The 25,005-nt window shown below is 44.2% G+C and overlaps 7 protein-coding genes across 9 annotated transcripts; 4 read left to right on the top strand and 3 right to left on the bottom strand.

Annotated features, from left to right (window-relative positions):
* Positions 1 to 8,031: 8,031 nt before the first annotated feature.
* Positions 8,032 to 8,340, bottom strand: FOXG_21889 (uncharacterized protein; the record flags this gene model as incomplete). Its single annotated transcript, XM_018402262.1, has 1 exon — positions 8,032 to 8,340. The coding sequence occupies one exon, from the start codon at positions 8,338 to 8,340 to the stop codon at positions 8,032 to 8,034; it is 309 nt and encodes a 102-aa protein (XP_018255288.1).
* Positions 8,341 to 8,811: 471 nt separating this feature from the next.
* Positions 8,812 to 10,525, top strand: FOXG_21888 (uncharacterized protein; the record flags this gene model as incomplete). The annotated part of the gene is made up of 3 exons (XM_018402261.1): positions 8,812 to 9,310; positions 9,373 to 10,184; positions 10,233 to 10,525. The coding sequence occupies 3 exons, from the start codon at positions 8,812 to 8,814 to the stop codon at positions 10,470 to 10,472; spliced, it is 1,551 nt and encodes a 516-aa protein (XP_018255287.1). The 3' UTR covers positions 10,473 to 10,525.
* Positions 10,526 to 11,092: 567 nt separating this feature from the next.
* FOXG_15345 (uncharacterized protein) lies at positions 11,093 to 15,114 on the bottom strand (the record flags this gene model as incomplete). Its single annotated transcript, XM_018395431.1, has 12 exons — positions 11,093 to 11,144; positions 11,204 to 12,073; positions 12,727 to 12,802; positions 12,878 to 13,067; positions 13,269 to 13,360; positions 13,412 to 13,544; positions 13,764 to 13,814; positions 13,865 to 14,035; positions 14,185 to 14,212; positions 14,277 to 14,583; positions 14,661 to 14,736; positions 14,794 to 15,114. 12 exons carry the CDS (start codon positions 15,112 to 15,114, stop codon positions 11,093 to 11,095), a joined length of 2,367 nt encoding a protein of 788 aa, XP_018255286.1.
* Positions 15,115 to 15,736: 622 nt separating this feature from the next.
* On the top strand, positions 15,737 to 17,032 carry FOXG_15344 (uncharacterized protein; the record flags this gene model as incomplete). The annotated part of the gene is made up of 7 exons (XM_018395430.1): positions 15,737 to 15,815; positions 15,870 to 16,066; positions 16,117 to 16,224; positions 16,280 to 16,337; positions 16,385 to 16,462; positions 16,519 to 16,847; positions 16,903 to 17,032. The coding sequence occupies exons 1-7, from the start codon at positions 15,756 to 15,758 to the stop codon at positions 17,030 to 17,032; spliced, it is 960 nt and encodes a 319-aa protein (XP_018255285.1). The 5' UTR covers positions 15,737 to 15,755.
* A 513-nt stretch (positions 17,033 to 17,545) lies between these two features.
* On the top strand, positions 17,546 to 20,744 carry FOXG_21887 (uncharacterized protein; the record flags this gene model as incomplete). Its single annotated transcript, XM_018402260.1, has 7 exons — positions 17,546 to 18,059; positions 18,118 to 18,487; positions 18,944 to 18,998; positions 19,639 to 19,774; positions 19,824 to 19,942; positions 19,993 to 20,186; positions 20,237 to 20,744. 7 exons carry the CDS (start codon positions 17,546 to 17,548, stop codon positions 20,742 to 20,744), a joined length of 1,896 nt encoding a protein of 631 aa, XP_018255284.1.
* On the bottom strand, positions 20,246 to 22,484 carry FOXG_15341 (uncharacterized protein). 3 transcript variants are annotated; one of them, XM_018395428.1, is made up of 4 exons: positions 22,022 to 22,484; positions 21,682 to 21,953; positions 20,546 to 21,616; positions 20,301 to 20,490 (listed from the first exon to the last, which is right to left on the bottom strand). In XM_018395428.1, exons 1-3 carry the CDS (start codon positions 22,389 to 22,391, stop codon positions 20,804 to 20,806), a joined length of 1,455 nt encoding a protein of 484 aa, XP_018255282.1. In that variant the 5' UTR covers positions 22,392 to 22,484; the 3' UTR covers positions 20,301 to 20,490; positions 20,546 to 20,803. The 3 variants fall into 3 exon arrangements, with proteins under 3 accessions (XP_018255281.1, XP_018255282.1, XP_018255283.1); XM_018395427.1 differs by having other exon boundaries at positions 20,246 to 21,616; XM_018395429.1 differs by having other exon boundaries at positions 21,682 to 22,484.
* Positions 22,485 to 22,731: 247 nt separating this feature from the next.
* On the top strand, positions 22,732 to 24,942 carry FOXG_15340 (uncharacterized protein). The gene is made up of 5 exons (XM_018395426.1): positions 22,732 to 23,063; positions 23,118 to 23,188; positions 23,239 to 23,601; positions 23,648 to 24,400; positions 24,445 to 24,942. The coding sequence occupies exons 1-5, from the start codon at positions 23,012 to 23,014 to the stop codon at positions 24,787 to 24,789; spliced, it is 1,584 nt and encodes a 527-aa protein (XP_018255280.1). The 5' UTR covers positions 22,732 to 23,011; the 3' UTR covers positions 24,790 to 24,942.
* Positions 24,943 to 25,005: the final 63 nt, after the last annotated feature.

Below are 25,005 nucleotides of genomic sequence, written 5' to 3'. Positions count from 1 at the left end.
CCTCAAACGACTTATCCTCTAATACAAGGTTCTCACTAGTTGTCTTCTTAACTGTATGCTTTAACACAGGCCCAAGCTTATTCGCAGGTAATGGTAGCATCTCCTCATCCTCAGAGGTCTCTTAAGAGTCTAGGATAACCAGCCAGGGAGGGTAGTTAAAAGAAGACAGGTATTCTGAAGCCTCATCGAAAGACTTGTCCTTCAACACAAGATCATCGCCAGTTGTCTTCTCGATAGTATACTTGAGCCGAGGCTTAGTTGTGGGTGATAGTGTCATCTCCTCATCCTCAGAGGATGTATCTTAAGAGTCTGGAATGACCAGCTAAGGAGGGTAATTAAAAGAACTCGGTAACTGCAAAGCCTCATTAAAAGGCTTGTCCTCCAACACGAGATCGTCGCTCATCAACTCTTCGGGGCTCACAGTATGCTCTAACTTTGTTCTCTTTAATGGTGAGACTGGGACTTGGTAGTCTTGCTGATTAGTCGTTTACTTGGGAGCAGGGGATTATTAAGCGAGAGATGCGTTATATTTCTATGCTACTTAGAATTAGAAAGCAATAGGAGGAATTAGAGATATATACTTACTAAATGTTTTACTGACTTTAGGTAATTTTTAAGCTCTCTAATTAATCCTATAGGTTTACTATAATAAGATAGGCCTTAGATATAATATAATCTTATTAATTTATTAAGTTCCTAGTTAATAATTAAATTAGGAATATAGCTATAGAGATATCTAGAGTAGAGTTTTATATTATTAACTCTGATCTTAAAAAGCTGTTAATCTTATTTAGCTAAAATTTCTATCCCTGATTAAATTATAAGTATTTGCAAGGTTATAATAAAGTCGAATACACTAATAGTCCCTAGTATTAGGCTCTATCTCTTGATTTATCGGAGTTATAGCAGGTTTATCTTCCTCCTGGAATTAGGGAGTATTTGGTAGATCATTAGGCCAGATTATATCGGTGTCTTTAATGGGGGGTAGGGCATTGTTCTCAGTGATTTGCGCCATTGCTGCTGGTTCAGACCGAGGAATGGCAATAGCGCGGATGAACTATACTATGGCTATGGCGTAAAAAGCAAAAAAAGTACAAGAGACCTATATCTTATAACTTAAGGGCAAAGTGTTATAAAGTTTAGAAGGAGCGACTTTAAGCAGGAGTAATAAGCAGGTTACTATAAGGTAAGATAAACTTAGGAAATCTAAGAGGAAGAAGAGAGTAGAATCTGTAGTTAGAAAGACTTAAGATAGATTTAAGCTCTAAACTTATAAAAGAAGGAAAATTTTATTATTAGGAGAAGTTATAGTATTAATAGAGTATATCCTTAGGCTTACTATAGTACTTACCTCTGTGATTTACTATAATACTATCCTAACTTTTTATATAGAGAGTATATAACTAAACTCCTCTCTCTTACTTTAATATTACTTAATTCTTTTATTCTCTCTTATTTATTCTGCAATTTAATATAAGAAGATATTTAGCCTTACTATTTTAATACTATTATAGCGCCATTATAATTAGATAAACTCCTTTATATTTATTTAATACTCTTTAAGGCAGTAGTAACTATTACTTTTATAAGTCTAGAATAATAGATTTACTTTTCTAGAAGTTCCCTGCTCTCCCTTATAATATATAAATACTATAAGTAATTATCTTATAAGATAACTATATATATAATAATACTATAAGCTATATTCCCCTATTATTATAATATTATATTTTTATTAACGTGTATGATAAGCGAGTGTCACAGATAAGCGAGTGTCACAAAGATCCCTCAATTTACAACATGTCCATTTGATCAGATACTTCTCAACCACCAAATATGTCACAACCCTCAGATGAAGCTAGAATTCTTCTTGCCCTTCAGGCCCTTCAAAATGACCCCAAATTAAGTATCCGACGCGCTGCAACTATCTATAAAGTCCATTACCGTACCTTACATCGTCGTCAACATGGCATTCATTCACGACGCGATTCCATCCCAAACTCACGGAAACTATCTGATCTAGAGGAACAGATAATAGTTCAATTCGTCCTTGACCTAGATTCGCGAGGATTTCCCTCGCGATTGCGTTTTGTGGAAGAAATGGCCAATTCTCTGCTTATAGACCGCGACGCGTCACCTGTTGGCAAGCGCTGGGCTCATAACTTCATAAAGCGACAACCAGAGCTAAAGACGCGTTTATTTCGCAAATATGACTATCAAAGAGCTAAATGCGAAGATCCGACTATTATTCGTGGCTGGTTCAGGCTTGTACAGAACACAATCGCGAAGTATGGTATCCGATCAGATGATATCTGGAACTTTGATGAGACTGGCTTTATGATGGGCGTTATTATGGCCGGAATGGTTGTCACCGGTTCAGAAAGGCAAGCAAGACCAAAATCAGTGCAGCCTGGAAACCGGGAATGGATTACTGTGATCCAGGCGATTAACGCAGAAGGCCAATCGATCGCGCCGTTTATCATTGGTGCAGGCCAATATCACCTTGCGAATTGGTACCGAGAATGCGACCTCCCAGGCGATTGGGTTATTGCAACGAGCCAAAATGGATGGACAAATAACGAGCTGGGTCTCGAGTGGCTAAAGCACTTTGATCGATCTACAACTAAACGGTTAAATGCTCGGTATCGTCTTCTGATCCTTGATGGTCACGAAAGCCACCACTCGGCCGATTTCGAGAGATATTGCCAGGAGAACAAGATTATCACGCTCTGTATGCCTGCTCATGCATCTCACCTACTCCAACCCCTTGATGTTGGGTGCTTTGGGCCGCTAAAACAGGCTTATGGTCGAGAAATAGAGCATCTGATTAGATGCTCTATAACCCATATTTCTAAGACCGAGTTCTTTTCTGCCTTTTATGCTGCATTTAAAGATACTTTTACTGAAAGCAATATCCGGGGAGGTTTTAGAGGAGCTGGTCTTGCTCCTCTTAACCCGGAAAATGTAATCTCAAAGCTTGATGTGCAGCTACGGACTCCAACGCCTCCCGGGGAGGCTGCTAACCCTTCGACCCCATGGGTTTCAAAGACCCCAAAGACAGCAACTGAGGCTCAATCTCAATCTGAATACCTCGAAAGGCGAATCAGAAGTCATAAAAGCAGCTCCCCAGAGTCAATAATTGAAGCTTTAAAGTCTAGTACTAAAGCAACAAAGGCAGCTCTACATCGGCTAGCCTTAGTAGAGGCTAGGTTAAAGGATCTTGAACAAGCAAATAAGATACTAAGCCGGCGCCGAAGGGCAAAAAGGACTAGACTACAGAAAGGAGGGGCGATGACAGTACAGGAAGCATCGCAAGTAGTTGATCAGATGGATGTTGATGCGCAGGTAGTGGCCGAATCATCTAGAAATGGTGCTCGAGGAAGGTCGGAGCGCCCGGGTGGTCGGCGTTGCGGTGTATGCGGCAAGGCCGGGCATAATGCAAGGACCTGTCGGGTAGTGATTGAGACCCCAGGAGAAGAGTATAGCGAGTAGTTTTAATTGATTAGATGGTTTATGGTGGTTTTAAAGCGATTTAAAGTCAAGAGGTTGAGATTTTTGTGACACTCGCTTATCTGTGACACTCGCTTATCATACACGTTATACTAAAGTAATAGGGAAAATTATATCTCTATAAGAATAAAAAAGGGTTCTTATATACTAAAAGCCCTACTAGAGGATAAGGATTAACTTTCTTTATCCAAAATAGGGTTTACTTATATAATATATTTCTAAGTTATTCTAGGTAATAATCTTTTCTCTCTAACTAATGGTAATACTAGTTATATTACCTCTAAGTTACTTAAATATTAGGAAGAATTTCTATCCCTTATTAGAGAAGTAAAATAATTTATTTCTACCTATTATTATATCTAGTAATAAATATTACCTATAGCCTAGAATAATAAAGCTTAAGAGATTTATTAGAACTTTCTAGGATATTATTTACTAAGATCTAAATACCTTAAAGGGTCTTAAACTTAGTAATAAATAATATTTAAATATCTTCTCTAAGCCGAATTATAAGTTTAATATAAAAAGTATTATTAATAGCCTTATTTCTAAAGTAAAGTAATTCTTTTAAAATAGTAATTTTAATTTATAAGATCTTCTTAGACTCTTAGATACTACTACTTAATTAATTATTAGCTAAGTAATTTACCTTTATATATATCTCTACCTAAATATAACTAATAAAGTTAGTCTCTATATTAGTTAAAGCACTTAAGTTAAGGTAAGGGTTTAAGAATATAAGAAGACTATTAAGTTAATAAGAGGATACTCCTCTTATTATAGTATTATATATAAATCCTATTCTAATAATTAATAAACCTTTCTGCTTTATTTCTAGATACTTAATAATAAAGTTAGCCTAGCTATAATAAATATAGTAGAATAAATAATAATCTTAATATTTAATACCTATTATATATAGATTATAAGCTCTTCCTTAAACTTTGCCTATAAGCCAGAATACCTAGCTATATATAACTAATATAAGTATTTATAGTTAGTTATAAAAAAGATATAAGATATTATAAGATAGTAATATTACCTTAATACTAATATCTATAGCTATAATATTATAAATCTACTATAGTTTTATTACTCTCTTAAGACTATTAATTATTTTAAAATATCTAGTCTTAATCCTATAGTCTATATATATATAATATATAGGATAGCTTATAAGTTTAATAATAAAGGGCATAGCAACTAATACTTAGCATATTTCTAGTATTATAATTAAGATAGAAAGTCCTATTATATTACTTTTAGCTTTCCTAAAGAATCTTTTTAGCACTTCTCTCTATAGTCTAGATATATAGTCTTTAAGATTATAGATAATTACTGCCTATATCTAGCTGCCTGGTTTAGTTATCTAAGTATTAAGAGGTTTAAGAACTTTAAGCTACTATCTTCCTTAGGAATTTATATTAAGTAGTTTAATAAGACCTTATACTAATAGCTAATAATACTAATTACCTAGACCTCTAGGAAGATAAATCCTATACTAAGATAGATTAAAGCCCTTACTATTATCTAACTTCTAGAAGGTATTACCTAGATAGGTCTACTAAATAGTCTTTAAAACTCTATAGATTTTAGCAGTATATAAGTAGTAATACTTAAGATAGATTATTTATAGCAAAGGTGCTAATAGCTTCTATATTAGAGAAAATTTCTCTAAGCTCCTATTAAAGCATCTTAGGATTAAAACTTTTAATAAATAGTAAAAAGATTTGGCAAAGGCATAATAATTATCTATAGTAAACTACCTGCTTATAGTAATAACTTTTAGAAAACTTTAGTAAATAAAAATCCTAATACTTATAATAAGATATAATATAATTTCTGTAACTATAATATATTATACTAATAGAATTATATCTTATGCAAAAGAGATCTAAAATATATTAATATATAGGTATATAAATAGTATTTTAAAATAAACTATTTATATATATTTATACCTATAACTATATTAAAGGAACTTTAGGGCATTAATAAGCCTTTTCTTAATTATAGTAGCTAGTTAAAGTATCTAACTAGATTATATTATAAATTTATATTTTACTAAGCTATCCTACTTAAGAAGCAGATTATACCTACTGCTATATTAGAGCTATTTAGCATAATACCAGAAATAACTGCATTAGAAATAGAGCATAATAAGGAGGCCGGATTAAGCTATAAGGTTTAGGATATTAATAATAATAATAATAATAATAAGTAGCTAGAGTTTCTAAGGAATATTATAGAGGCTAGCTAATAATAAGAGAATATAAGGGGTAATAGAGTAGGTAGAAAGGAGAGAATACGTTGCTTATTTGCTTAGCTTATAATAAACAGTCTTTGAGAGGATATAGTACGCGAAATTGAAAATAGATAGCCAATAGAGAGAAATTGAGATACATATTAGCTTATAGTTCAGAACCGATTGTCTGCCTCAAGGAGATTGATAACTAAGGCAAAGATAGAAGGTATATTAAAGCAGTATCCAGATATTTGTTTATGATATTCTATATCAGTTAGGACCTGTGGATACCAGCTTATAGTTATGGCATAAAGCTTAGTGCAAGATGCTAAGCTTTAATAAATGTGATTACCATACTGAATATTATTAATTCTTATATTCCCTGAACCTACCATTTTGAAAGTATCCAGATCAAATATCCCACCTTTTGCCCCACCACTCTAGGGTCAACTACAACTCACTCTAACTCCAGTCTCAGCTCAATTATAACCTTAGTATAAATATTATCATTTCAGCCCTCATCTCCTGTCATCAGCCCAGACATGATTGTACTAGGCGGCTTGACTCTGCGACTAAGATTGTATAGTTAACAGTCAAGCTACTTCCTCTCTGTCTTCCGGCTTGGTACGCAAGGCCTGATCCTCACCCCAGCAAGCGTCCACGTCTAGGATAGCTTTTGATAAGCTACCTCATCTCTGTCCTCTGGCTTGGCGGAGTTTGGAGCTTATATGATTCTGAACTCAAAGTTCTCTGCGGTAATATCAACTCTCAGTCACAAGTCTCAACTGCAAGTAATACATTACTCGCCCACAACTCAGATGCTCTTTGAAACAGTTCGTATATAAACTTTACTATTGGTTTATATGATATATCTCATGTCAGGGAAATCATATCTACCTTTTGCATTATATTCTTTTTATCTTAGGTAGCTATGGGTTTAATAGTACCCAGACATATTATATTTACCGTGAAACTTTCCATCAGTCACAATATAGATAAGATTGATATCAAGGACAGCATATTAACAGCAAGGGTTCTTAGAATCACTTATCTTTAAGTATAGATAAGGACAGTCAACAACAAGCTATCTCAATTACTACTCAATATTGGAGACAGTTTATCAATAGCAGCAAGACTTAATGTCTCTAGTACTTGGGAAGTTATTCAATAGATATCTAGTAACTCCTATTCTCACCTATTTGATAGAGCGATGCAGAATATTGTATTTATTTATGGTATTCATGTCATAAGTAGAATTCACTAGAGTACAAGACTTCGCGAGGAGCTGACACGACCGCTTCCCACATGGATCTCAATTATCAGAGTGGCGGAATTGCTTCGAGTATGATGTTCATATTGCGGGTAGAATTCACTGGAGTACGAAACATGGCAAAGAGCTGACGCGACAGTTGACCCCTATCTCAATTAATGGAGTGATGGACTTGTTTTATTTACAGTGTTCAGAATGTGAGTAGAACCTCAGAGTACAGAACTTAACTGAGATATGGCGCAGACCGCTTCTTATGCATATCTCAATTAAATGTAACTATTAATCGCAATATTTTATTCTGGAGATGAGCCAGTGTTGCAGCTGCATGCATCCAGAAGTGTCGTCATATGTGACCCTAAAGACCCACATTAAAATGAGTCTCTGAACACCCATTGCCATACAACATTTACCATTATTAAGATCTCTATCTCCTTGCCGTTCTGACACTCTTCTGGTTTGCTCTCTTAAACTCTTGATTATAGAGAGGCGAAATAACCAGCACTATCTGGGAAGAGAGGCGCAACAACTTGAATTATCTAAGACAGATACAGTGACTCAGTTTTCTTTCACATCTGAGTGTCTCAATTAAAATTAATCACCACTCTTCAATTTATGGCCAAAGTAAATTCAGCTACTTGTCCCAAGACGTTTACTGAGTGGTATACTGCTTGCTGTCTGTCTGTTGATCATATGCTATTGTGTGTCATGAACGATCTACCTGATTGTTCTCTGTTATGTTACCGCAAACACCAAGATTAAATCACCAGGATTTACTCTAATAGAATAGTTGTCACTTGGAGTTTAATACTGGCATTGAAATGAATGACCTTATGAAGATTGCTCCCAGTAGAACTGGAAAGAATATCTGTGTCTTGGGAACAGTATTATGTTTATAATTTAATATTGCTGATGATATAATAGAGTTGGACTTGCTGGTAAGGATGTCTGAGAAATTTACCTGGTGATTCTGTATGAGTTGTAATAAATGTAATATAATTTGAATTAATTACTGGCTATTAATAAAACCAAGGACATGAGTAAAGACATAGTTTAACTCTGTAAAGCAGATTGGACATGTTCTTGTCAAGTTGACTGTTACGAAAGAGGATGTGAGGCATGTTGCTAGAACTACGAAAGTGCCCTCTGTAACGATGAGACCAGTGCCGTACTTGGCTCTATCAGCGTAGTGCTTGATTTGGGCTGGGCCGGGTTTGTTATCGTCGATGCAGCGGTTGCGAGTCATTGAACCCATGACGATACGGTTTCTCAGAGGGAGCTTGCCGCCTATGGTGATTGGTTCGAGGAGGTTTGACATGACGAAGAGGATACGGTGGTATGGTATTTGAGCAATGATTAATTGAGGCGATTGAAGTGACTGGCTTTGAATAGAGTGTGGTATGAGTTTCATGAGAGAAGACAGAGACTTTAAATATTTGAGATCATATCTAGTCTGGCCTCATTTTGCCAACGCAGTGGTCTTGCAAACATACATGCAGCGATATGAACTCTTGTCGCTCACGTTGGATGACAAGTACCTACACTCTCAATCTTGACCAAAAGATACTTCAACCCTAGCAGCGCTCAGAATCCCAGCTTCAAGCGTCTCCGAGTCCCATATGCCCTGATAAATCACAGCTTCAGCACTCCGCAAGTGGGGCCGCAGCCTGCTCGGCGACTTTCGGGCAACCAAAGCGGCGATTGGTTCTTTAACAATCGCCATCATCCGCTCAACAACCAGTCTCAGCCATTTGATCCCACGAAGAGGCATTATTAATCCAATTCAGCGATGAAAGCAACATCTTGTCTTCAATGTAGAGAGGCCAAGAGGCGGTGTGTAAAGCGGACCATTGATTCGCCATGCAACACCTGTCAGCGCAAGAATCTAGCCTGCTCCTCGCACATCAGCTCACATTCTACATCTGCCTCCAAAGAAACCCACGAATCACTCCCAGAGTTGACCGCTGAGTTGGCTATCGAGTTTGTGGAGTCTTATCTGACGCATCTTGACGGCCTGCCCCATAGTATCTTTCACCAAGAAACACTTCGAAGACAAGTTCGCGACAAAGAAATTGGAGATGCCTTGTTCTATTCTATATGTGCTCTTGGCTCAAAGTTCTCCCCAAAGTCTGAGCACCGCGCCTTGGAGGATCCGTTGACGAAGGAGGCGAAGAGACTGGTGCAAGCAGATCTGGAGAATGTGTGCATAGAGAATGTGCAGACGTGTATTCTTTTATCACTTCTTAGTGCTGGGAACTGCCAGACTTCTTCAGAGACACTGTTCCTTCGTAAGTTCATTTGCGTTGTGAACATAGATGTATAAGTGGTGAGTCTTGCTAATGCGTTACAGGAATTGCAATAGGTATGGCTGAGGTTCTTCAACTTAACCTTTCGGCGGATGACCCAAGTATCGTGAGTGAGACAGCTCTTAGAACTTGGTGGTCGCTTTACATACTAGATCGTTGGTGCTCTTCTGGTCTTGGCATACCCCGGCACTTGGATAACCCTCACTGCCCTGATTCATCTCCTCTGCCCATCGACGAAACGTCTTTCAAACGCCTCAGCCCTTCGTCCTTACTGCAGAATTCCAGTCGAACTCCTGGTGTCTTTGCACATATGGTGACCTTAATCCAGCACTTTGGTCATATTCAAGGCTTGAATCGCGCTATGGCCAAGGGAGACATGGTACCGAAGGTCAAATGTGATGCCATCAAACTCATCGGCCAGAAGCTCGAATCATGGAGGACCGACCTGCCAGAGAATATGCAGATGACGATACAAAATATCTACAGCCACCAGCAGAACGATCTAGGAGGACATTTCATCGCTCTTCATCTAGTATTCCACCACCTGTCCGCACTGGTGTACTTCAACTCTCTTGAGACCAAAGAGCAATCATACATGGGACAAGAAGATCATGTAGCGCTGTGTAAATCCCACGCTTCGTCTTTCAGCAGTTTATTACACATCTCCCGACAGATGAGTGGATGTCAGCAGAACTATCCGACTGTTGGACACATGACTACCGTAGCGTCTGCTGTTCTTCTACACACGCTTTTGTTAGGCGAGCCGGAGGATATCCCAAAAGCGCGACAAGAATTAAACACGAATTTCGAAGCGTTGATTGAACTTCGACAGTACTGGCCAGCAACAGAAGCAATGGTGAGACCCAAGTTCTGCCGTTCCATATATACCGCTGACATGTGCTAGATAAACAGATTGATGACTTTCCAGAAGACATGCCTGTTGTCAACGGAAAGTCACAAGTTGGATGGATGGATGGTAAGGTTCTTGCAGGAACATTCTCTTGGGCTGCTGAAGAGGACATTGCCCATCATACCGCAAACACTGGATATTGAGTCAGAAGATTTCGCAACGAGGACGAATGAGTTATTGCAGGAAGGTCGATACACCGACTTTGACCTGTTCAATCAACCGCAGAGCTTCTGACCAGCCAAAGAAATCACACTCATGAGGAAGCGGATAGCGGATGGGCTGAACGTAATATTCTCCCGTCGTAGCGTTGGTCTAGATAGTACATCAACTTAGATCGACAATACCGAGCTTTCGCTTATTTATATTTAATAGTACTAAGTGGCCTAACTGGACATTCTTCCCCAAATAGTAGCTAAAGTCATACCTGGATCTCTGTCAGGTTCTACTCACTAGGTATATTCATGGTCTTTATAGATGACTTTCAGCTTTGCTTTAATGAAGAGCTGAAGCTTACTCCATATTCTACTTAATATCCTTATACCTTTTCTCACAGGCTCAATATCCTTTAATATCATTATGTAGCTCTGGATATTGTTGTAAAAACTCCGGTGAGACAGTCCAGTTCCCCAGATCCCGTATAAACGTGCGAAAGTAAGGCGAAAAGTGCAAATTACCAGTCATCGAGTTCTGGACATAGGCATCAGACAGTCCAAGCGGCCACATGAGCCTCGTACTCGAAAATGCACTGCGCCAAAAAGAGTCTCTGCAGTATTCATGCTCCGAGAAGACCAACCGCTCTCGTACACCAGGCCTGGGTTTTCTATTAGCTATAGCGAAAACAAGGCAGTGGTCTCTCACCAGAAGACAAAGTCGATGGCGATTGCATGGGGAAGGTTCTGAGATGGCCTTGGGGCAAAGTTAGTGTTCGACGTGAAACTCACAGACGGGGGGGGTAGGGCACTTACCTGGCTTGGAGCCAACGTGGTAGCTCGGCTTTTCTTGTGCTGTTCTGGCTTACCAGCATGAGGCGCATCAAGCTCAGGATAGCCAGTCGGTCGGTGGGGTTGGACTTCACCCAGGGAAGCTCGTCTACGCTGCGAAGCATACGGCAGGTGGTTAGCGCTCGTCCCGCTGCACCAACACTATTCCACCCGTATAGCACGGCGCGAATAATGGAATCTTCGCTCTCCCGGTCCTCCGCTGCGAGGTCTATATGGGCCAATGGCTGGTAGAGATCATTGAGTTGGCGCCAGATGCTGAGCGTCGTGCCGGTGTCGTACGATGCCCCGAGCATACATTCACATCCTGGTAGTGCAGTCTGTGGAAGAGTGGTGTTGAGGAAGTCCTGGGACAGAGGAGGTAGCTGAAACAGAAAAGGATCTAGCTCCAGGGACTCTGGGTCATGCCAGGCCTGAGCCCCATCGTTACTGTTCATTGATGCAGCACTGTCGACATTCTCAATCCCAGAAGAACTTAATGGAAAAAGCTCTGCTCCTCGAGAGTCTGGAATATCTGGCCCCCTCTGCTGAGGCTGTGCTGAACCATCTTTGCAGACCGCAGAGGATGGAACGGGCCTTGTTGCAGGGGTCTCGTCAAGGTGACTGCGGATGGTAAAGTTAAGAGACTCCAAAAGCCCCCTGAGTCTATCTCGCTCACTGGTTAACTCGGAGAGTCGTTCATTCAGAGAGGAGAAGCGAACATCCGAGTCTGACTCTTGGAAATTGGCCACCAATGTTTCGAGATGTGCCATACGACTTCTTGTTCGCTGACGAGCTAATCGCTGCGATTTACGATCCAGCTCTCGCTTTCTGGACTTGCGGTCATTTATCAAGGTTCTGTTTATCATTGTGTTTGTAAGGAGACGGTGGCTTGTTTAGAATGAAAGATTAAAATCTTGCGACCTGATCGATGGGAGTGAAAAAGAGGAGAGTCGGCGTACGGGGAAGAATGGGGAAATCTGGGGAGGGAGGGGGCTAGTCATATTAGTTAGTGCCGAAACTTCCCCCCACATTGTACCTAGGTTAAATGTGTTGATCGCGGAACTTCCGGCATACTGTACTCATCTTCGGTTAGTATACACGAAGACACGGACGTTGGGCTTAAATGCTATGCACCGGTATAGCAATTGATATCAGTTGACCAGCGCTCACGAAGCTGGCTACACGTTCATATATCCTTGGTACTATTTTATCACTGTCTTATAATGACTTCAATTTGGCTACCTCAACTATAGAGAACTACGCCGTTTACAGGCCCCATGGCCTCTCATCCAAGGTTTTCAACCTCCGCTCGATGCCTATTCATAGAAACGAGGATCGAGATTCTCCAGCTTGAGGTATGGGCTTCGATCCGCATCAGGAGAAGTGCTCAGGTCGGCCGGGGCGAACCCATATCCAAGATACTGGAATCGATTCCGCTTATAAAACAACAGAAATTAGTAAGAGCCATCAAGAAATTGTACCGGGTCCAAGTTATTACCGAATGATACTTGATCTCCATGTCCTCCCAGCGAGGATCTTCGATAGCGTCTCGGAAGTGGAGAGCACTTCCTGGCCAAATAGCATCTACGCGTCCCGTTTTTCTGTTCTTATCTACTCAAGGGTCAGCCTCTATTGTCTTGTGCGTACTGTGTAACCTACACCAGGCGTTGCAGTTCTCCTCCCATACGGTGCCTTTGAACCAGGATTGAGCGTGGTCGTTGAACTCATCGGTAACGTCCTGGCGAGGGACAAAATACTTAATGTTGTCTCGCTGCATCTTCTTGATTACCTTGACGGTGTAGCTGACGATTGCTTCCAAGAGACCTGTGACGGTGTGAGTGCATGTCGTCTAGTGAGGGTAATTCTACAAACCGGTAATGCTTCCATTCTCTACTGGGCAGTTCGGACCGAGATACACTGGCGCGCAGGTTAGAAACAGCACTTGGTCTTAGTTTCCACCGTAGGCTTACTCATGTAATTAGGTATCTTGGGCGCCATCAGCTAAGATAGTCAGCTAACCGTCTCCAGATTGGATCTCCAGAACACCTACACCCATATAGCCCGCTGGGACAGTATGCCACTCTTTGCGAAGGTCGTAGTTGTCCAACCCGATCAAGGGGAAAGGAGGTCGGTAGGACACATCTGTTTTTAAAGACTTAGAGACCATGCCGCCAATTAGAAATCGTCACGTACCAAAACCAGTCGCACATACGATGGTGTTGCACGCGGTGTAGGTGCCATCATCACCAAAGACTCCATTTTCGTCAACTCGTGAGATGCCCGTGAAATGAACATCAACATTGGGCTCTTGGATACTAGGGAATTTCTATAAGATGTATTTCACAGTATGTTGTTGATGGGGTGTACTCACGCTACCATGAATGGGTCGCCAGGAGTGATTCGGCGGCAGCCTGGACTCCAAGAAGGAATGATCTTCTCAAACAGCTCGTCATCTTTGATCCACTCACGAGTTCGCTCCGTCAAATGCTTAAATGGGAAAAAATGATCAGATGATGGCTTTAGTAGATCACGAACTGTGACGTACCTTTCGGGCCTGATAATACGCAGGGTCGTGCTTCACCATCATATGCTGCATCTGCACTGTATCAGTCAACATTCGCAAGCACAAGGCAGAAGACAACAAACCATCATCAAAACACTCTCGTTGGCCTTTGCGTGCTTGAGCATAGCGCCATGGTCCTTTCTGAAGAGGGCCTTCTCCTCTTCGGTATCTGGCTCCAAAAGCCAACGGTCAGCTTCGTAAGTCCAGCAATGGGGTTTGATATCATATGGTACTGACATGTATAATCCTGTGGTCTAGGGTCTCCACCAAAAGCAGTGGACGGGGCAAAAAACCACGCCGGTGTGCGGAGAAAGCTGTGTACTTTCTTGGCGTGAGGCTGCATGCCCGGTACAACCTGGTACGCGCTTGCTCCTGACCCGATAACAGCGATTTCATCACTTACCCACATATCTTTGGTGTACTGTTCCCACCTGTGAAGTAATCGAAGTCTTAGTAAGACATTTTCCTGAAGAAGGGAAGGATTGGGGGTCTTACTTTGTCCTATCGGCCGAGTGAATCACTCGGCCCTTGAACGACTCGAGGCCAGGGATCTTTGGGTACTCCCAGCGATCCAGGATACCCACTGCGCCTAGGAGGAGGTCGCAGTCGTCGGTGAAGGTCTTCTTGCTTCCGTCGCTCGCCGTCTGCTCAATCTTGACATACCATGTGCCTTTGTTATCGTCGAAACGGGCTTCGATCACTCTCGAGTTGAAAGTCATGTACTTCTCAAGGTCGAGCTTCTTGACAACTTTAGCCACATAATCGCGTAGGTAGTCAGATCCTGACTGATACTTCTCCCACTCTGTGGAAATGTTAGTGTCCCCCAGTCTCTGATGACTTGCTTATTGAATCATCCATCAAGATACGGGGATATCTTACCGGGGTCGACTGCAAAGTTGAACTGATATGTACAGGTAGGGGAGTCGCACGCGGCATTGGGATATCGGTTTTGGTACTACGAAACTTCTTGTCAGCTAATCAGTGAATTCAACAAGAGAAAAAAAAGCCGTACCCAAGTTCCACCGACTGTTGGGTTCTTCTCGTATATAACATGTTCCACATTAGGGCAATGCTTCTCGATGTTATAAGCTAGCATAACACCAGCCAGACCGGCCCCGATTGTGATGACTTTGAGTCTCCTGTTTCCAGGGTCCCCAATAGGCGCGAAAGGAATGTGATATCCAGTCTCTGGATTGTTATGGTAGTCAGAGTGAAGTTTCTCCGAAAACAGGTTTCCAGGACGATTGTTCGACTCGGGGTCCGTGAAGAACTTGAGTCCTGGAATCAAGAAGGGTGAGTTGGCTTCGCCCTTGGGTTCTTTGGTACTGCTCATAGTGAACGAGATGGGAAATTGTAAAATGATTGCAGTCGTTGTCTGGTGACTTAATAATATGGCTAGTACATAGATGAAGATATATAGAGGGTTATATAAGGTGTTTCATTTAACTTGTTATTAAAGATGAAGACCTATCTACAGTTGAACACAGCTGGGCCTTGCTGGCAACGACACGAATTATCTGACTCATGGAGATCTCAATTATCGATGAAAGATCATATTTTGACCTGGCCAATGGACCGGTACACAGGACACGGCTATTCTTGACCCGATCTCCAAAAAGACCAATAACATGCGTTGTATTCACTGACCTCAGTGTTTTCTGACTCGATCCGGGGAAAGCTAGACCACCTACGGAGTAGTGGACCTCGGCATACAAATCTCCACAGTAACTAACGTACTTTGGAGAGTGTCACACGACACGACACGACCACCAGCACCCGAAACAAGGGTCTATTATGGATGCCGTGCTCATTCCGCGGCTTGATATCCGAGGCGTAGCCGTTAAATATATCAGAGTCGATTAGCCTGTGCGTTACCTCTAGAACCAGGTTGCCATTGCATATATGAACTCACACTCTCTCTATGGTCCTTTTATTCTGCAAATCTTGAACTTTCCCTGGCTATAAAGTTTAACCATGTCGGAATCTATTATCCGTGAGCCCGGGCTTGCAACGATTCATCCCGAATGGGAAGCAGTATGCACTTTCAACTCTACGCCATCTTTGCATATCACTAAAACACAATGCTAGTTCGAGAAACAATTTCCAGTTCCTCCGCTACTTGGAACACCGCAGCAACTTCGCCAATTGAAATTCCCAAAGGCCAATGCCCCTCCTGTTGGGTTTTCTATCAGAGAAGTTGAGGTCCCAGGTTACCAGGGCGCTACCAATCAGCTGCGCCTTTACACCCCTGATGATAGCTCTGAGCCTCTTCCAGTCGTCATATAGTAAGAAGGAAGAATAAGATAAGTTCATTCTCATGCTGATTGAGAAACAGCGTCCATGGCGGAGGGTGGACAATGGGAGACTTGGATTCAGAGGATAAGGTCTGCCGAACTATGTGCAATTCTGCAGGCGTGGTTGTCGTCAGTGTGGACTACCGCAAGTAAGACCTCCATCTGCTTAACTCAAAATAGACTCTATACTCACACTTCTTTAAGAGCACCCGAGAACCCCTTCCCGATCGGCCTGGAGGATGTTTGGCAAGGAGTGCTCTGGGTAAGTCTTCTATACTACTACCATGACAGACTGTTAATGAAGAACAGGTTTTCAATAACATTGAATCCTTGGGAGGTGTCAGTGATAAGATCATCATGGGTGGCCTCAGTGCCGGTGGAAACATAGCATGTGCCTCCCTTGTACATTTCAGTACCGCTGCAAAAGTCCTAACTCCTACAAGGCAGCCGTTCTCGCACAGAGAGCCCGAAGTGTCGAAAACATTGCATTTCGCGGACAGATACTGCGTGTTCCTCTAGTCATACACAAAGATGCCCTACCCCGTGAGTTCAGCTTCTCCAGCTACACTGAGAACGCCACTGCACCTATACTACCGGCTGCGGCGGTCACTCAGTGTCTCGGCTACTACGGGGCCCCTCCAGAGGACATACGCATTTCTCCACTTCTAGCAAAAGACCATTCGGGCCTGCCGCCAGCTTATATCCAGGTTGCCGGAGCTGACCCCCTTCGAGACGACGGATTCGCATACGCTGAGAGACTGCAGAAAGCAGGGTGAGTGAACATGCAGACTATTGGCTGGAGAGCATTTTCACTAACTACAGGTTAGAATCCCAGTTAGATTGAGTGTTTACGCAGGCTTCCCGCATGCCTTTATGAACTTTCCTTTACGGAGTGCTATGAAAAGTGATGAAGATTTAATTAAGGCAATTAAGTGGATATTGGAGATACAGACTTGATTTCATTGCTCTTCTCCATGCACTAAGTGTATCACATTAAGCTCTATATAATAATTTATTATTTAACTAGTTATAAAGCCTTTAAGCCACCAACATATCAATTCCCAACAATCAGATTCAACTTAAAACCAACAAAAGTCCAAAGCATAAACAGCCCCCAAAGTATTTTCCTCCTGCTAGCGAATAAACTGCCATTCGTCAAAGCTGAGATGTAGCCATACGTCATTCTCACAACCAACATGTCAATTCTTCTAAAATACCGGAGATTTTAAGCGATGATCACCAATTAGCATGTCTTGGCTCAGCTTGCGCCGCCTTGGCGCTTTGACAACGCGCGCTGAACAAGAGATTTGCATGGTGAAGGATTCCTGAACAGGTAAACTCCGGGGATCGCGATGAAGTCATGTAGTTGGGGGCCAAAATATGCAAAATATTTATCATGCGATTTCATGACGAGACGGCGCACGAGTCCAGTTTAATTATCAGTCTGGCATTGCTAGTTAGCTGTACAAAATGTTCAGAATGTTCGCCCTTGTATGGTTATACCTTTTGGGAACATGCCTCGCCCGGAATTCCTCACTACCGGGAGACTGCCCTACCGAAATCACAGACGTCGACAAAGGCGTGACCTTCAACGCATCAGGCACGCTGCCCGTCAAATTCAAGGGCCAAAGAGATCCATGGTACATAAGCACTACTGTGACTGACGAGCGCGACCAAAACCGCACATTCATCAACGGCCACTCCATGCAGTGGCGCAAGGCATTTATAAGTGTTCCCCGACAACTTGTTGGATCTCTCGACGGCAAGACCGTTGAAGTTTGTCCATACATGCTTAAAGGACTCAACAACACCTCTGAAGACCCAGACGATGCGGATGAATCGTGCAAAGGGGTCATGAGCGACGAATGTATCGAGGAATTTGAGAACTTGACTCTTCCGCTAGGTACTGGTAAAAATTGTCCGAGTTATCAGGATTTTGATCTCAGCGACAAATGCAAGCTGCACCTTTATTCCGCAATGCTATGTAATTTGGAATCTCCTCTGATCTCTGATTATCTTTACAGCTAACTGTTTCCGCTCAGTTCCGCCGCGCAATTTCTCCACGGCGCGCTGTTCGCTCGACAAGATGCCATATCTCGACATTCCCGATAACCACAGGACGTATGGCACGTATATATCTCTCGGGGAAGACGGCGATATCGACTACGATGATTATGATATGTATGATATCAGAGTCCAGCAGACCATTCCAATGTTCATGATGGTATCGACCCGTGGTGTTAGTGACAGCAAGATGGTATGTATTGCTCCGAATGAGGTTGTTCGGGGTAGTCGAAAACCCGAATCGAAGCTAGAAGGAGCTGAGCAAGAGGACGGGAACACGGCGTCGCGAGTTGGAGGTTTGGGGGCTGCTGTCTTCCTTGGTGTTGGCGCCATGATCTTTAGTCTTCTGTAGCACAATCAGCCTAGCGAATAAGCATATCAAACTTTAACGGACAATTATTATTCCCCTACTCAAAAACCAGGATCTTTTGTCGCCGTAATATCCAAGCAGCCTTGTCTATCACATGGTTGGTTCTCAACCCCGCGTGCGATAACCAGGGCTTGATAAGGTCTACTAGCTGATTATCTCAACGCCATACAAAACACCAGGAGAACTGATAGTGCAATATCTGCACCCAGGTTCATCGTCTCCTCACCTTGTCCACTTTTGGAAGGAGAGCACGCGAGCGATAGATACTATAATGATAGACAAGGGAACTTTTGAAGGCTTGGCAATGCGATAACGGACATGGCCGCTCTCCGTCGAGTTTGTCTAGATAAAAGATCGTCGAGATCGCTCAATTGATTATTTTGGGGCACCTCTTCTCTCGTTTTGACACTGAGACGTTACTCCGACACCATCAGCATACCCTGGACCTTCGTGACAATGCGTTTGTCTTCGTTCATCGAACTCTCCCCTGTAAAAATTCTTTCTTGGCACGCACTGTTAGTGCCGTGTTAGGAGCGGGATTTTCTGCAGGCCACGCGACCACACAAAACTGCGGGGATGCTATCGGCTCCCTAACAGCAGTTTTCAGAGAAGGAATTTTGGAGAGTTCGCCTTCTCTGACAACACCTTTGTCGGATCTAATGGCGGCACCTCAGAACCAGAACGCCTTAGATATCGGAGGACGATGCCCATGGCATCGGTAGCGACATCCTCCCGATCAACGACGCCGATTGCGATGGGTTTTTCTCCTTTGAAGGCAAGCCGCACCGTCGGCCTCTGATTCCTTCCCGAGGTTTTTCCCTGCCGCCGCGACAGTCGACTACGAGCTACAACTTGGTTACTGGAGATTGTGGACTGCGTCGGCAGATGTAGTGATGCGCGAGAGAATTCTGGTCGGTGGAAAAAGTTCGACAATAGATTGCCCCCGAACCCGCTGACGGGTGACGGGCTTGAGAAATACAGCACCTTTTGTGCCATTGGTATGCTGGATGGTGAAGGAAGCGGGGTTTCCCTGTACCTAGCTAGCTCAGCACGTCTTTTGCTCCAGTAGGAGATCTGGCTTCGTTACAGCCACCCAGACGAAAAATATACAAACAAACAAACAAACAAGTCTTCGTTCATCACCGGAGCAGCTCTGCTCTCTTCGGGTGCCAATGCCTTGAACATTCTGTTGAACAATGACGATGGATTTGGTTCTGGGAACTTGCGCGAGATGTACCGCATTTTCAAGGAGAAGGGTCATAATGGTAAGCCAGCCTCATCATCATACTAAGAACATCTCTAACGTCTGCGTAGTCTGGCTCGTTGCCCCTGCGACCAAGCAGAGCGGCAAAGGCGGTACCTCTGACTTCACCACCGAAGGAAACTTGACTGCCCCATCGCAGTATGACTTGATTCCCAAGGGTGCACCTTCAGTACGTTCTTTCAAGCATCGCTCTTCGAATTGACCTCTGACATGACACAGGTCGGACACGATCCAAAGGACAGCCAGATCTGGTACTACAACGGCACACCCGCTGCCTGCACCTTTGTCGCTCTGGACTATGTCCTCCCTAAGTTCGCCAACTTTAGCGTTCCTGATCTCGTTGTTACTGGACCTAACTACGGAACCAACTTGGGCGGTTTTGTGTGGACTTTGTCCGGTACTGCTGGAGCTGCGTGAGTATCCTACATCCCAGCGAGAAGATGTCTGAACTGACGACGTACAGATATGCCGCTACCAATCGTGGAATTCCTGCCATTGCCATCTCAGCAAGCAACCAAGAAGTCCCCTACTTTGAAGTCAAGAACCGAACCAACCCTGCTACGTGGGCTGCCCAAGCCTCCGTCAAATTCGTCGAGAACTTCATCGCCACATCCCCCAAGAACGGTCCTCTTCTCCCCCTCGGTTACGGCGTAAGCGTCAATCTTCCCGTCTTGACAAAGAAAAACCAGAATCCGGATTTCGTGCAGACACGATTCACTGGAAACGCTCACGTCAATGAAGCTGTCCTCGACAAAGAGAAGGGAACATTTACTTGGGCCAACATCAAGCCTTACGCCGCTGGTGTGAATGCTTGCATTAATGGCGATTGCTCTCTTCCTGGTGAGACATATGTTGTTGAGAATGGCAAGGCGTCTGTGTCTTTCTACACGGTTGATTACTCGGCGCCTAGCACGGAGTATACAAAGTCTCTCATCCAGCGAGTTGCATCGTTTGTTTCAAGCGATAAATAGTAGTACATAGTACAGAAGAGAGTCATGAGTTTACCATGCGCCGATTATTCCCAACGCCTTTAAAAAATAGCAAGTTCAAGGTTCCTAGAGCGAGCTGCGCCCTCAATGTCAAAAGAATTTGTCCCGTCCGCCCAAGCCTCATCAAGCATTTCAAATAAAGTGTTGATTAGATCAAAGGAATCTGTGCCAAGTAACGAGTTCCTGACATCGTCGAGTGTTGCCTTCCAGGTTGGATGTTGTTTGAGGAGCGGGACTTCTAGACCAGCGTTGACAACTGCATACGGAAGCCCATTATGGACGAGTAGGTGCTGGTTGCGAGGTTCTTCAAAGGCCTTTTGCAGGGCATCTATCGATGAGATGAGACGGCATAGAACGACCTCTGTATCTGGACCCTTCCTCGACGTGCCGTCCTCTCGGTCAGGGAGTCCTCTTGCTTTTCGCTCCATTCTCCGTCGACGACGGACTTCTAGGATGCCTGCCAAGCGCCAGCATTCCCAGTAGTGGCACTGCAGTGACTCACCTACCTGTCCCGGCCAGTCCCAGAAGCGAGTCTCGGTGTACTCTGGATCATTGTCCATGATGCTAGCAAAGATATCGAGGAGAGAGCGGGGTATGCCTGATACGACTTCTACACCGGTCGCTCGGCCTTCGTCGCGATCATCTTGAAGACGACGGAAAAGTTTCCAGACGCCTATGGAAGGATTTACTCGACCGATGACGCTGGATGGAAGATCCATTACACCAAGAACTTCGAGAAGATGTTGCGTATGGAGATCATTAGAAATTTGACCAACGTTGCTGAGTTTGGTTCTGAGATCGTAGACGTCGACAATGAGTTCGAGGTATTTTGTCCATGGTTGGGTCTGCAGTAGCTGCACGCACGGTGTTAATTTCCGAGGCTCCGACGCCGGGAATAAGCAGTCAAGGGAACACGTACACATAGCGAACAGACTAGCAAGCCAGCGCATATTGTCGCGAGGTGCATTCGCTCATACCGAGTGGAAAGTTCTTGTCGGAATGTCTGCAGCGCCAAGTCGGTATATTCCATCGACTTGACAGACATGCCCCGATTTCCATCATCCATATAAAGCTGTATCGCACCGGCGATCATGACCAGCGCCGGGCTCTGATAAGCCATCTGCTCAAAGAAGGGTTTGATCCATGAGCTCGCTTCCGTAGAGTACAGCCGATTGAGGCCATTGTTCATAACTAGCGAAACATCAGCACGCAACTACCTCGGGTATCAAAATGAGGAGTAAAAATGAATGACAGCATACATCTCTGAAATCTCGGGTCTTGAGCGTCCGCTGAAGGCACGCCGACGGCCTGGGGTGAGAAGGCAGACGACGAGATTGAGCCCGACGCGGTGCTCGACGTATCATGGTTAGGAGCAGAGGAAGTCTCGGAATCCATCGACAGTAGATCCTGATTGCTCTCAGGCCCTTGAGTCGCGACCAATGACGCGTCGGGCACAGATGCGCCGGCAAATCTGCCTCTAGAAGCGACGCCATTGACCCAGCGGAGAGGAGTCGAGTAACCCTGGCACCTCATACCCCTTTGGGTGCAAGCGTGGCACTCCGGGCGAGCCTGGTCGCATTTTCGCTTGCGGGCTTTACAGTTCAGGCAGCCTCCGCGAGATCGGGCCATAGTGTCTCTCTCTATCGCTGGGCTTAGATCTTGCTCAGGGATTGTGGATGGAGTGGTGGGTGTACGAAAGGAGGCGATATTCTGACTTTGCGGGGCTGGGGATGGAAGTTTATAGACGAAAAGGGGTGAAAGAGGCGCCGCGCGTGTATCTCCCTAAAGCAGTTTAGATCGTCAACGGGAACATTTGTTATCGCCACACAAGTTTTTTTGTGTATGTGGGAACGTGAGAATGCGGGGAGATAACCTTTGCTTGTGATTTGCAGAATAAACCACGGAGTACATGGACAGGGATTGTTAGAGGTAGATAGCGGGAGATAAAGCTAATCGCGGTACACAGACCCTGAGCCCCTATACCCCGTACTCATTGTTGACGCACTGCCGATGTTGAGTTGAGAGAAACGGCCGACGGCCATCGTATCAAGTTTGTCTCGTGCAGAACAAGACTCAGTGCATTGCATGTTGGTGGCTGTACACTACTTTTGATATCACAGACCGGGCTGAGATTGAAGGGATATATAGTCCTGTGCTTGCCTCTCTCCTCACATCGTACGAATCAGTCCAGCATCAGAAACCTCCACTTTCTTCCCCATTTCAATTCTCCAAGCGAGCCAAGTCCCATCATGACCTCCACCGATCGCGTCCCCATCCCGGGAGAGGCCCGCCTGATCTTGGGTAAAACACCATAACCTCTCATCATCACCGACAATTTCACTGATCAATTCGCAGCAGAGTCAGCTACCGACGCGTCGTGCTTCGTTCTTCAGCCAACGCCCTCCAAAGATCCCAATGAACCTCTTGTGAGCATTTCCTAACACTATCCCTTAAACTTTGTATTAACGCGTTGTAGAATTGGCCTACATGGCGAAAGCTCTTCAACTTTGGGCTGTCGATCGCCGTCACGGTCGCTGCTTTCACGAATGTCTCTATCCAGACTGTCTTTTGGCAGCAGATGACTGTTGACATGGGCGTTAGCATTCAGCAGTTGACCAATGCCCAATCCGCCCAGCTAGCTGGTCTAGCTATGGGTTGCTTGTTCTTCATCCCCCTCGCTATCAAGTATGGACGTCGCTCTGCGTACATCATCTCTACTGCTGTTCTTGCTGGTGTCTCGTGGTGGACTTCGAGAATGCAGAGCTATCCTGAGTTGATTGTCACCATGGTTATTACTGGTCTCGGTGGTGCTATCAACGAGACGGCTGTTCAGATGACTGTAAGTCCATGTCCTAAATATTCAGGCCGTTTGCTGATAGCTGTAGATCTCTGACCTCTTCTTTGTTCATCATCGTGGATCTGCTAATGCTGTCTACTTCACCGCCGTCATGGTCGGTTCTTTTCTCGCTCCCATGGCCGCTGGTACACAAGCTGCCAACCAAGGCTGGCGCTGGTCTTACTACACCCTGTCCATCTGCCTCACCATTCTCTTCGTCGTCTTCATCTTTGCATTCGAGGAGACAAAGTACATTCCAGTCTCGGTCGGCGAGGCAGATAACGATGACGCATGTTCCGAGCAGAACCCCACCGAGAAGGACATTGACTCCAAGAACAAGGTCGGCAGTGATCTTGTCGCCGTGGCTACTCATACTGACCCCACCATCCCCATGAACTCATACCGTCAGTGCATGCGTTTGACCACCACGACAAGCGAATCGCTCCCTCGTTTGTTCATGATGCCTTTCCATGTCATCACCCTTCCCCACGTCATGTTCACCGCTCTGCAGTTTGCTTCTGGAGTCTGCTGGCTTGTCATCTTCATGCAGATCATCTCCATTGTCTTCTCAGCTCCTCCCTATAGCTTCACCACCGCTGGTATTGGATACATGGCTCTTGGTCCGTTTGTTGGTAACATCTTTGGAAGTATTTATGGAGGACCTCTTGCAGACTGGACTGTTGTTCGACTTGCACGACGCAATGGTGGTGTCTACGAGCCTGAGATGCGATTGTATCCTCTTGTCATTCCTACCTTTTTCATGGCTGGTGGAATCATCATGTTTGGCGCTACAGCTGCTCGAGTAAGTCAACCTCCTTCATCTTGTTACCCTCTAACATTCTTTAGGGCATGCACTGGATCTACCCATCCCTGGGTGGAGCATTCTTTGCCTTTGGCCTCGGTGCCAACGGTGACATCACCTTCACTCTCATCATCGACACATATCGCGAGCTTGTCGCTGAAGCCTTCATCGGTATTGCTTTCTTGCGAAACGCCGTCTCCGTTGGTGTCACCTTTGCCATCGTTCCTTGGATGACATCTATGGGTCTTACCAACATGTTCATCATCAGTGGCTGCATTGCATTCGCCATTGGTTCTCTCTTTGTGCCCATGATCATCTACGGTAAGAAGATTCGCACTACTTTGGCACCTCGCTATTGGAAGCTCGTCGAGATGCGGTCACGTATTTGACAGGACTTTACGATGGATTAATGACACTCGGATGGAATTGTATGGAAGATATTGGGAATCATTAGGTCGTAGTGTTGGTAGTTTAGGTATCATCAATTTACTCATACTCTCTTTTATCTTAAGACTTGAATTTCAGTGAAGTTTCGCTTGGAGTGAACGGACTTGAATTACAGTTTTCCTTAGTCAAACAGCCACCGCGCTATTGGCTGCATCGTA

This window comes from Fusarium oxysporum, chromosome 5, assembly GCF_000149955.1.
Source record: "Fusarium oxysporum f. sp. lycopersici 4287 chromosome 5, whole genome shotgun sequence".
Classification (NCBI taxonomy): domain Eukaryota; kingdom Fungi; phylum Ascomycota; class Sordariomycetes; order Hypocreales; family Nectriaceae; genus Fusarium; species Fusarium oxysporum.
The sequence above is the reverse complement of the archived record's forward strand: the minus strand, read 5'-3'. Positions and strand labels throughout refer to the sequence as shown.